The following is a 12,156-nucleotide window of genomic DNA, read 5'->3' on the forward strand; positions in this document are numbered from 1 at the left end:
GTGCACGGTGTGGAGGACTGGTTCGGAGGCGTCAGTCGTCTTCCTCTCGAGTCAGATCCATCAAGAGGAAACGGAACTGACTCAGTAAGTCCAGTTTCATGGTCGCGTCGTGTCGCAATTTCCATTTAGCTTCCATTCAGTTTAAATAATTATTTGGCAGAGTCAGACTTAAACTTTGGAAATCGAAGGGAATTTTGTTTTCCTTTGGTTTTCAAAGTTTCGTACTTAGTATTAAGCTCGTCGACTGTATGTAGAGTATGCATCTACGTATGTATACTCTATGTAGAGGGAGATCGAAGGAACTTTGATTCCTTCTATCTCCGGGTCTCCAGTCGCAGCAACCTCCACGCGGTGAGACCTGGTAATCGGTATTATTCGTGACGAACAATCCGTCGTCGCGAATAATATCGAGCTAATGGCTGCGAGCTTGTAATAAGGTCTTTAGATATAAAAAGTGTAAAGTGTAAAGTGTAAAGTGAGATTAAATTTAGATTAGCAGGAACAACGCCGAGGAGACATGGTTGGTACTAGTGGTCCGTAAAAGAACAAAGTATCCAGTATACATATAATTAGTTTTCAGAAAAATTCATTTTTATAAATTATGTATTAACATTAATATGTTTTTATTCCAAAATGTTAGTCAATTTTCACGACAATTTGTGCAGTACAGATCAAACTACAAAATGCGTATTTTCTAAAATTTTATTTTTTTGCATTACATAAAATTACCCTATTTGTAATTATCCTATTTGGAAAGCATATAAATTTATTAAATCCACCCAAATATTATTAGAGAATACTGGTATAATGCAGTTGTGAATTGAAGGCATCCAATAGAATTATCATTAACTTCGGAAGATGTGCAAATGATTGACAATAACTTTTATAACTAATTTTTTGTCGACAATAGAAACGTTGTAACTTCTAAATATTTTAAGAAAGCTTAAGGTAGGAATATCAAGTATATATAGTATACAGTATACATACTTTTCTGCAAAATCTTTAACAGATATTGGCATATTTTGATCTGTATTGCCAATCTTGTCAAAATCTCGTCAACATCTCGTTGAGATATCGTCGAGATCGAGATCATATATTAGAAATTGTCGAAAATTCGAGATCGATATGCATGTTTCGAGATCAAGATCGAGATCGTAGAAGTGTCGTCTCGTCTCGTGCGCATCACTACCAAGGATTAGTATCAGCGACTTGGCTTTAATTGGTACAAAGGTCGACAAGCACTACCAGTTACCTGTTTGCTACTGTCATTGCTAAAGAAATGCACAGTTAAATGCAATTCGATTCTATATTATTCTAGAGCCATTTGATCCTATCTGGCCAAGTGCCTTCTGTACAACATCCAAGGTTGTAGCTATCAGATCTCGACATGACCCTAATACGTGCATGTAACTGTAGGTATGTTACCCAGGTTGGTGGTCAGAGATGAATAGAAGCAGTTCTTTCATCAAATCCAGATAAGATTAGAAGATAAAATACAATTTTTAATCTTGATAAATGCTTGATGAGGAGTTTGATGACTATCGTATATACCTCAAGCTAAAGTTTCATTGAAGAGACACACAGAAAATAGAATTTCCCCACCCATACAAGACTGTTCAAATCATAATTAGTCTTTCTGCCATTAAATGTCAGATCCTTCTTGTTAGGTCCTTTACCTGTAGCAGCAATAAAGACCCAAGGAATCGGTACATATCGTCAAATAATTTCATTTTTATCACTAGTCACATCTGGGTATCAGAACCTTTAGCTTTAGCAGGGAAGTCTTTGTTTGCATTTCTCATGTGGAGGTATTGCTTGGCTTTATTACTCGCTACGGTCAGCTTGGAAAATCCAGATCTTCTAGCCACGTCTCTGCAAGTTCCATTTCCACCCGAATTTTGGCCAACCAACAGACAAATGAGAAACTGTTGTACCTCACCCTTAACACACAAAAATTGTACGCTCACTCCGACCGTTCGATGAGCAGAGCTCTTTCGAACATCTCATTCATTCTTAAACTAGCTATCATACCAGTATGTACAAATAAAATCTATCAGTTAGAGTACAAGTTCGCATTCAACCATTCAACCAAGTTACAGTCTACTTATGTTCATTCGTTGAGGAATCCCATTTGATTCCACGCGTCGTTTAATCGTCGCTAAAAACTGTCGACGCTGCAACGCACATACACTTTTTATTGGTGAATATACACTTCCTATACGTAGAAGACAACTTCCATTTGGGTGGTGCGTCTAAAACAGGATCAGCTAGAACAGCTTTACCAAGGTATTCACATAAAATCGTACAGTGCTCCTCATGTTCAATCAACGTATATCAACTGCTAAAAATAAACACATTAACAAGCTCCCTCTCAATAAACGCGAACCGTATGTCTACATATTGATTTCGTCGAAGAAAGATCAATCTCGTATCAAACCAATGATATTACGGTACATTTCTAAGGATACTCGCAGCTCCTACTGCAAAAACCCCACACACTATCATAGCTCCAACGAAGTCTCTCTAATTAATACTAATTTCACATTCCCGCGCATTCCTGCCGCAACTTTCCAATCTCGGCAAGCTTCAGTAAATGACTGAAGGAAATAAGAGCAAGCAGTTTATCCGTTTCCTCGGAGTCTCATATTAATTACACGAGAATTTTTCCACTCTGACTAATCGGATAATCGGTTATTCCGTCTTAACCAGCAGCAATTCCCGATTACAGAGACGCAGGGCAGCGGATAGAGGCATGTGTATCTTGTTCGTTTCTTTAACAGGTGTTCGTACCACTAACCAGGTACAGGATTCGAGAGTTTGCTCAGTTTCGAGCTGAGAATCGGCGCCGCTAACGGTGTGCTTCTACTCGGACGCAGGAAAAAGCGTTCAAGACAAACCGGCTAATTATCGCGAAACGTTTCTCCTTTCCTCTATGGATGGTCGAATGTTTCTTGCGCGACGTAAAATCGCGTAGATTATAGGTACAGTTATTACGACAAACAGCATCGCGTTTCACGGCGCCGCCGACATTTAGGTCCCGCGTTAAATACTCATGTTAAACACTTCGTGCCCGCGCCTAGTTGCGCTGAACATTATTTCCCCACTTTAACACGTTGTGCGCCACGCTTTCCTAAGTCTAAGGAGCTCCTCGAGGAGCTTGTTCGATTTATAATGTGAAAAATAGAAGTATTCGATTACCGTATATTCGTTGTACTTCTCGATGATAATAGTTTACCTAACACCTTGCTGACAAGGTATTTCAAGTGAAAAGTATATTGTGTATCCAGCTATTTTTTTGCGATAGGGTATAAAATGAGAGCTTTAATAATGTTTATTTATATATATTCGTGATGTAACCGACAGAAAATTCTCTCTACTTTTTACAGGCAAGATTTTAACATCAACGAGAAGCTGTCTGTACCAAGTGCTAGATACTTAGTTTTTGCACAGGAACCAATCAATTCGTTCCGATCGCACCTCTAGATCCACTTCGCCTGGTGTACAGCTATGGCTGAGGAAACGAGTAAATCGACTCGAGAGTCGTAATAAAAAGACCGTGTAAACGTCGCCAAGTATTTTCAGGTTCACCGCAATTTCCGCACCGCGCCTCGGCGCGCAAGTAAAACGAGACGATGCTGGTTTGGTGCGCCAGGTTGGCGCCATGGAACATTTGCGTTTCGTTGCCAGCGTGACGAGTCCTCCTTAACCTTGAACTAGCCTTCAGCACCAACCTTGTTCGAATACAATCCGCGCTCTTAAACCGGTATCTTAAACTTGAATGCTGGGTTAATCTCTCATTGCTATCGTCGTACTTGACCCGAGAAAAGAGGATCTCTTCGTTTATCGCTAGAACCATCGATAGTCAGTGCATAATAATTATAATCCTTGTTATATCTTCGACTAAAAGGGGTAGGAGACCTTTACAAAGAAGACAATTAAGATTCTGCAAGATGTTCCTATTTCTTAACTGAATACATACGATTTCTTCAAGAACTCTGAGGGTGATTTTCCTCCCTTCATCATTATAGAAGCAAGCACTTGTTAAATATAATCTAAACCTGCCCTGTATGCCAAGTTTCACCAAAATTTGTAACTATCCTCAACGTAACATTCCCTACAAAAATACCCCCCATTATTAAAGCTGCAGCTTCAACTTTGCAGCGCGATTTTCCACGAAACAACAAGATGATACCGAAGGGAAAAGTCGAAGGAAGAAGCAACGAGAGCAGAGGCGATTTCCGGTTGGATCCAAGCGAAAGAAGAATCGCCTGGGGTCGGGTCGCTGAAAACGAATGAAAACAATGCGAGTTAGGACCGCCGTCGGTATTTTAGCTGGACAATACGAGCGATCGCATTCGTTTGCGGAACGACCGGTCGTGGGACGCCATGGGGACCGAGGGAGAGTCGAGATGGACGATGGAATTAATTTTTCCAGTTTCGACGACGAATGCCGTCCATCGTTGTCGCGGCAGACTTTTTCCGAAGCGCGAACTCGTGAGCGTGAAAAAGATAACGCTGACCCCGAATCGCGCAGCGTTTTCTGCTGTTTCGCGAGCCTTATGACTCGAGGCAAATCCGATGAACAGGTGAACGCTGGTTTCGCTGTCGATGCGAGGAAGAAATATAGCTAGGATCGTAAACACCAAAGTGAACGGAAACGGGACGCTTAACCGTGAAGTGTCAGCAGTTCAGGGACGCTACTGGTTCACCCTTTCCTAACGATAGTACTTTGAAACACACAAGTCGAAGGTATGCATGTTTTTAGGGGAGAAAAATATTCTTTAACCCTTTGCAGTCTGAACCGAACGACGAGCGAGCGTCGTTGTGGACAAGAGGTATTGGAGCACGCAGTAAAAAAAATATACACGTTTAACGTTTCCGTTATCAAAACTGAAGCTTTATTTACTATACGGACAAACTTTTTCATAAAATCGAACAAAATTATAAACAAACAACAACAAAATTTTGTTGTGTTTATATAGCCATTTAATATTCGTACATTGTGTGATATCGTTCGAGACAGTCGCCTATATGTAAGGTCGGCTTAGACGAACAAGTAGCACAATAATACCTTGACTATCTTCTTCTTGACTCTTTAGGCTACTATAGTCATGCATATCTTATCGTTGAGAATGACAGAGACGTACGTGCGCGGCTCCATAGTACACCTTGCAGCTGTGAACTAAATTGGACGGCTATTTGCCGACACTCGTCCGCAAAGGTTTAAACCTGGATAAGATCTACTGTCTGAAGCTATCATTTGTTTATCGAGAAGGCCAATTTGCATCTTCTCACGCTTTCTCTATCTACATTGTTGAAGACTTCCAGGATTGCCAGACATAGCAGACACCGCGAAAAATCTCATTTAAAAATATCGACCATCGCAGTAACGAGTCTCTCGCCGCGACGCCAGACGTCGAGACACCCGGCAGTCGGCGCGTTAAAGCGATGGAGGTACAAAAGCGTTGCGTTCGTTGTCTGAAAAGGATCTTCCGTGAGAGCGCATCGACCTATTTCCTGTCGCTTGCCAGACCTCAAATAGCGCCTCCAAAAATGCATACGCGGGGTTCGAGCCGGCGCGTGGCGAGAAAAAATACAAGTTAGATGGTCGTTCGTGTTCTGTATCTAGCAAAACGAACCTAATGGCAGACCATTTGATAAATCTCTGTATTGTTTCGCAGTCAGAACTTTCACGAGGTACCCAGTGAGCATGGATGGCATTTTTTATGTCTCGTTAGACGTAGCGTGCAGGTCTAATTTCTACATATGCTTCCAGAGAACTCTACGGAGATCTTTAAGGGAATTAATGGAAAAATCATGGAGAAAATTGATTGCTGTTTTACCAATTAAACAAATAAACATCTTAACACTTTGTCTATCAGCCTATTAGGAACAGTCTGCAATTTAAAAAAAAAAATTTCTATATTAGTATATGTTAATCTAGGCTGACAATAATTCCTCCATACTGTTAATAGATACGTTGAAAACCAAGCCTGTTTCCAAAAGCTAAACATTGTAACTAGACAGCCATCAGTGAATAAATTCCAGAAGTTAAACACTGGAATTAAAAAGCCTATAAACAGGCTCCCAGTAAATAAAAGTGTTAACAGAGCTGCTGGAAATCTTACACCTGAGAGATCGACAAGACCTATCAAATAAGACAAAATCGAAGCTCTTACACGATTTTTGAACAGGGAAGGATGTCCGAGAAGTACCAAAGACCTGAAACCGCAGAATGGCGAAGGATTTATAGATGAAACGTTTCTGGGTTGGCCTTACAACCTCCAAGAAGATTTATTGAAAAATCCCCGCGGTTAGCTCGCGAGAGTTCATTCTTCCCCGGCGACGAAGAAAACAGTTTCCCGCGTATTTAATAATCACGCTTTTTCCCCATCAAAGCAACACCGAGGCCTCTTTCATCTCGTTGGTCTCCGCAGCCCCGGAAAAGCCATTATTTCACCGTTTGTTGGCAACAGCGTTTGACTAACTCCGCAAGCTCGGATTTCCGTGAAGCGTAAATGCTCTTTACGATTTCGCGATGCAGCCGGTTCCTTTTGGATCCCGCTGAGGTAGTCGAGGCGAGGTTGCTTTTTATCAAACTGTATCTGTCGTGGTGATCGCGGCTGCGCATGTCGGCGCCTACCAGTTCGTGATTATCGTTCCAAGGGCGCACCAAAATAAACGCGAATGCGCCTGGTGATCGACACAGGAACGCGAGGAGAGCCTCTTTTACTCAAGGATGACAACGCAACGTTCCAACCAGTCCCAACGAGTTCTCTCTCGTTCCCACGCCAGGCTATCTGCGTTCGACGCGACCTTTTGGATCGCCTGAGCTGGTTAACGAGTCTTGATACCGATTTCATCCGGTCAGGCAGGTGTGTTCAAAATCTCCATCGATGCCACCGCGGCGTAACAGGTTAGATACCTTGATGATGAGTGTATCGAGCTACACCAGTTCGGAAAACCCAAGGAAAGAGTCTTTGACATTGCTGTTGGACCAACGCAACTAATCACAAACATAACAAAGACCATAGACTCATCCTCAACCAAACATACTAATCCCGATTTCTAGGTCCTCACTCATCCTGTACTTCGTCGTACCCTTCCTTAGTCATACTCTGCTTTGGCCGCTATTCTTGACATCATTCATCTTCCAAACGATATAAGAGCCCGGAAAAAAACCCAAAAACTAAACAGAATTCAGTATTCAACGACACAGTACGAACGTAGTTGTACAAATAAAAACCTTTAAGAGTTTCTTTAACAAAGCAGTGTTGTCAGTTAATTCCATTCGCTCGGAATCTAACATCGATGGGAATCGGACAAGGCTTAAAGTCCTCGATGAATAGTACAAGAGAATGTACTAAATTTCAGAAATGGAGACAAGTATTACGCAGTTAATACAGCAGTCGAACATAGAGTAGGCATGATATACAGTTGGAAGTTATTTAACACCATGGCTATCCCTCAGTCGATTATTAATCATTACACGAGTGACGGCAGTTTCTAGGAACTATGACGCCAGTAATGAACATTGTAACTAGAAGACAATAACAATATCGAATGGGCAACGACGGGAACAGAATGTCATCAATCAGCATCGGTAAACGCTGGAATATTTAGGTATAGACTAACCATACGAGGGAGTGCCACATGCAATTAATGCCTTAGAGTGAAGTTAATGTATTTATGCACCACGTAATATAGCTATTTAACACACTAGGCAAATACACGACAACTTTCTATAACAATCACTCAATTTCACACGTCAATGCTTCACGTGGCACATAGCGATAGACACGTGGAATTAATGGCTATTTATTCGTGTGTCGTGTTTCATCATTTTTGTCGTGTGAAATTTGTTTGTAGCGAACGACACTTGAAAATTAAAATATTACAGTAACCAATATTTCAATGAGTTGCGTATATACACCTCGACTCAGAAGTATGTGGACACTTCCTCAATAGAAATAAATATCTAATAAAAGTTGCGAATCTATTAATATCTATTAATATCAATCAGATCATTTATGTTTCGATATGTTTATGTTGCATTAGCGAATATATTTTATTAATAGTTTTCTTAATATCACATTAATAATGATAAAAAACTATGTATATAGATAAGTAGATAATGTTAAAATTTCTTTTACCATACTTGGATACTATTAATTTCTTCATTGTATCCGAAGTAATAGTGTCTCATTTATTTTGTAATATGTATGCCATAAATGTTTTTAGTACATTGAACATTCTTTCTGAACTTTTCTATCTAAACGATCCCAGAGTTTCACTATAAAATTGAATATCGGACCAGGCTATAGGTCTGTTCCAAGCGAAGGTACAATTATCTTAATTATTCCATGATACGACTACCCTCCAAGTACAATTTTCAATATTGAACAGTATTGTTACGCATGAAAATTTAGTGGACACCTGTGTATCAATCCGCAGCGATAATTCAACTGTTGAACAGACAGTTCCATACGCGAAGCTATCAACATTTCACTGGAACGATGGTCAAACATTTATGTTTCATCGTAATTTATAACCAAGGTGTCTAAACCGTTGGGTAATTCGATTTTTGATTGCATCATGCGCCGTTCTACGTCAAACGCGATACAATAGGTAACTTTTGAAAAATGGCGCGCCCCCCCCCCCCCACACACACACCAATTAATGAGAATTACGTTTTTGTAGCTACGTGTCACGTGGCGCGTTGAACTATATAAAGCTGCTTCTAATAAAGCTGCGTCGATGGAATCTAATTTCACTTTGTGAAAATGAAGTTTGTACTCTGCCTGATCGTCTTTGCCTTCATAACGGTGGTTCACTGTACAGAAAAACCACCTGAGGGGTCAACGGAACCATCAGATAGCCCAGACGGAATGAAACAAATACAGGAAGCTGTAATGAAGCAAGTACCTCATATAGAGACCATAAAACCCTACATGGATCGTTTCACCGAACTGCTGATGGTAAGTCTTAATTTGTGATATATTTTATTATTATACTGATAACCATTGAATAGAAACATTAAATGCATAAAAAGTAAAAATTAATATTTCAATGTGATCGATTTAAGCTGATTCGAATTTTTGTATATTTTGATACACATGTATATTTATATGTATATTTTGATAGATACTACCTGACATTAAAATGTGTTGCTACAGTATAAAAACTTATTTTTTGGTAAAATCTTCTATAATATTTTTTCAATGTGTTTGCAGGGACTCATGTCTTTAGGCAAATCTGGCCACAAGGATTAGTAGAGTCGATCAGCTAAAATGTACAACATCCGAATGATGATCAGCGCGAATCCAGGAAACCCGCCAATTATCTATTGTCAATAAAAAGTTTACACCGACTATTACGAATGCACCTGAATGAAGTTCCTGAAAATTAGATTCTGAATAACGGCCAGTTGAAAATAAAAAATACAGCTATGAAACACTTTGTAATACATTAAAATGGACTCATTTAGTACAAAAATTGTTTCCTTCTTATTTAAAATACAACTTTATCGTTTCACGTTTGAAACAATTCACCACTACAATAATTCTTACTTTCAAGTAGTAAGATCGGGTCCCCTAGTTAGAAGTCGACAGACTTTTTATTGAGATACAATTCTCGAATGACGAGTTAAAGATATACAAATTTCTATCAGTTATTTGTTCAAAAAAATTAAATTGTATTTTACGTTAAACGAATAAAATGATATTGATAATTTCTGGGATGTTTTTATTCGTCGTCTATACCTAACTAAGCTAAGGGTGAGCCAGACATAGCAACGACGACAGAGTTACTAAGTTATATGGTCCTTTTCTAAATGATAAGTAACATATTGATGTCACATGGAGATATTTTTCTTTATTTTAATAAACGTTTATTTCCCTAACACATATACTGCTTTTCATGTTTCCCTCACATGTTCACTAGTCACTAGTGTTTTGCTTCAGCAGAGCTATTGTTTGCTTACCTATCTCCATGTTCTGTACTTATTGTTAGTTTAATAGTCAGTTTATATAAATTCATAATTCTAACATAATGTGATAGGATAAAAACAGGACATACGACACTGTCAGTGGTAATCAATTCAATGTTGTAAAATAAATAAATAAAATTTCCCAATTTCACTTTTTAACAGTACAGTTTTTCCTGGACAATTGTAAAGGCTGCAGAAGAAAATTTTTTGTTTCACAGCATATTTCTTAATTTCTTACAGAAATATACACTATGCTCATCGACGTGAGAAGCCCTCAAGGGTTTATTAAAAACGTTTTATTAAGCATCTGAAATAAACGGGCACATAATGATTGAATACCGTCGCAATTTTCAACGTGCAATGTTATTGTCATCCATGAAGATTTAGTGAACACCTGTGTAATAATTTGCTGCGATAAATTAAACTTTTGACAGAACGTTTTACACGTAAAGATATAAAACCTAAATTTCCCCGCGGGTAAGAAAGCCATTACAATTCTTCATAATTTATAATAAAGGTCTACATTTCACGTGTACTCAAAGACACAGTCACACGTGGATTAATTTCATCTATATTGAAATACATTTCACACATTGAATCTTTCAGTATAATATTTGTTAGCAAAATTAATAAAATGCAAACAAACAAATATTTTCTGATAACAGACAGAGACTTGAAGAATAAAATGAATTTATTTTTTACTCTCTGTTTGTTCTGTAAAAATATTTAAAAATAATAGGATCGATAAAATATTTAATCGTTAAATTAAAATTAAATTTTCGTAAAGACTTGCATTTTAATCTTGTACAGAAACAAGTACAAACAGAAACTCACACAAATTAATGAACATAGCGAATAAAATACCTAATTAAAGTAAAAACATGGTAAAATTTAGTACAAAATGCGATATGTACATGTAACTTTTTGATGACCTCGAAACCATGGAATTTTGTAACCAAGCTGTTTAAACACTTACCAAGCCTAATGCCACATACGCATTTCTTCGTGGAACATAATAAGCAATGTTTTAATAATTACTCTTACTAATGACACCTGCATCATAGCAACCATCTGACACGTGACATCTTAGTCTATATAAGTCACGCTTCTTACAGGCGTTGAATATACCTCGCTTCGAAGCTTCGTAAGTCTGAACTCATTCGCCTCAAAGATGAAGTTCGCAATCTCCTTGTTCGTGGTCGTTCTTCTTTCGGCGGAGACGGTCCTATGCAAACCAACAAGTGACCAAAAACAAGAACAGAAAAGTGGTTTCCTAGGTTTACTTTCGAGTGCATTAGACAAAACCGGTCTGAAATCCTACGCAGACAGTGCCAGCAAGGCTGTGGAGGTAAGTCCATATTTACAAGATATTTTAAACTATACTTTCCATCGTAATGTAAAAAGTCACCAATTAATGCATTATAAAACATATTTTCCAAAAAGTCTTCTACAAAACGTTACTCGTTGTATATACAGGCAGTTAACCCCATGAAGCTGAGCGACAAGTCGTTACAAGGTGAAGAGAAGAAACACGAAGGTGATGATAAACCGGATCCACACAAATTGGAAGTGTACGAACAACTTAAAGCCGAATGGGAGAAACAGAAACAACTGACAGGAGAATATATTAAAGCCGCAACCGAGGACGTCAAAAATATGAAGGAATTAGAAGGTAAATCCGAAGAGGAGATGAAACAATTTTTAGCGCAGGCAGCACAAACTGAACAGCTAGCGCAGAAAAATTCGAAAGAACAGTCATTCCAATTCGAAAAGCAGATACAGATTTATTTGAAGCAAATAGGAGAACTCCAAGAAAAAGCACTGGAGTTTTCGAAGCAAGAACAAAGTAAATACGAAGAGGAGTCACTGAGATGTACAAAGAAGGCAGCAGAACTCAAAGAGCAGGCAGAGAAAGCTTCGAAGGAAGAACAAAGTAAACTCGAAGAGCAGGCACAAGCATTATTGAAAAAAGCAGATGAAGCCAAGGAGCAAGCAAAGAAATTTTCGAAGGAAATTGAAATTCTAGTCACAGAGGGGATACAGAAACTGCAAGTACAAGCAGAAGAAAAATCGAAGGAATTGCAGAAACAAGCACAAGAGCAGTCACAGAAAGCTGCAGAAGTTGGAGAACAATTAAAACAACAAGCTGAAGAAAAGTCGAAGGAAGC

General features: G+C 38.7%; 2 protein-coding genes across 4 annotated transcripts in view; one reads left to right on the forward strand and one right to left on the reverse strand.

Moving 5' to 3' along the window:
• Nucleotides 1-12,156, reverse strand: part of LOC128876009 (fat-like cadherin-related tumor suppressor homolog) — a 506,666-nt gene that overhangs the window by 330,801 nt on the left and 163,709 nt on the right. The gene's annotated exons all lie outside the window — the stretch shown is intronic.
• Nucleotides 11,119-12,156, forward strand: part of LOC128876015 (protein FAM184A-like) — a 2,011-nt gene continuing 973 nt past the window's right edge. The window contains exons 1-2 of the mRNA XM_054122096.1: nucleotides 11,119-11,336; nucleotides 11,465-12,119. Coding sequence (XP_053978071.1) covers nucleotides 11,160-11,336; nucleotides 11,465-12,119 — 832 coding nt within the window. The 5' untranslated portion in view covers nucleotides 11,119-11,159. The remainder of the gene's footprint in view (nucleotides 11,337-11,464; nucleotides 12,120-12,156) is intronic.

The sequence above is a fragment of the Hylaeus volcanicus genome, chromosome 4 (genome assembly GCF_026283585.1).
Source record: "Hylaeus volcanicus isolate JK05 chromosome 4, UHH_iyHylVolc1.0_haploid, whole genome shotgun sequence".
NCBI classification, from domain to species: domain Eukaryota; kingdom Metazoa; phylum Arthropoda; class Insecta; order Hymenoptera; family Colletidae; genus Hylaeus; species Hylaeus volcanicus.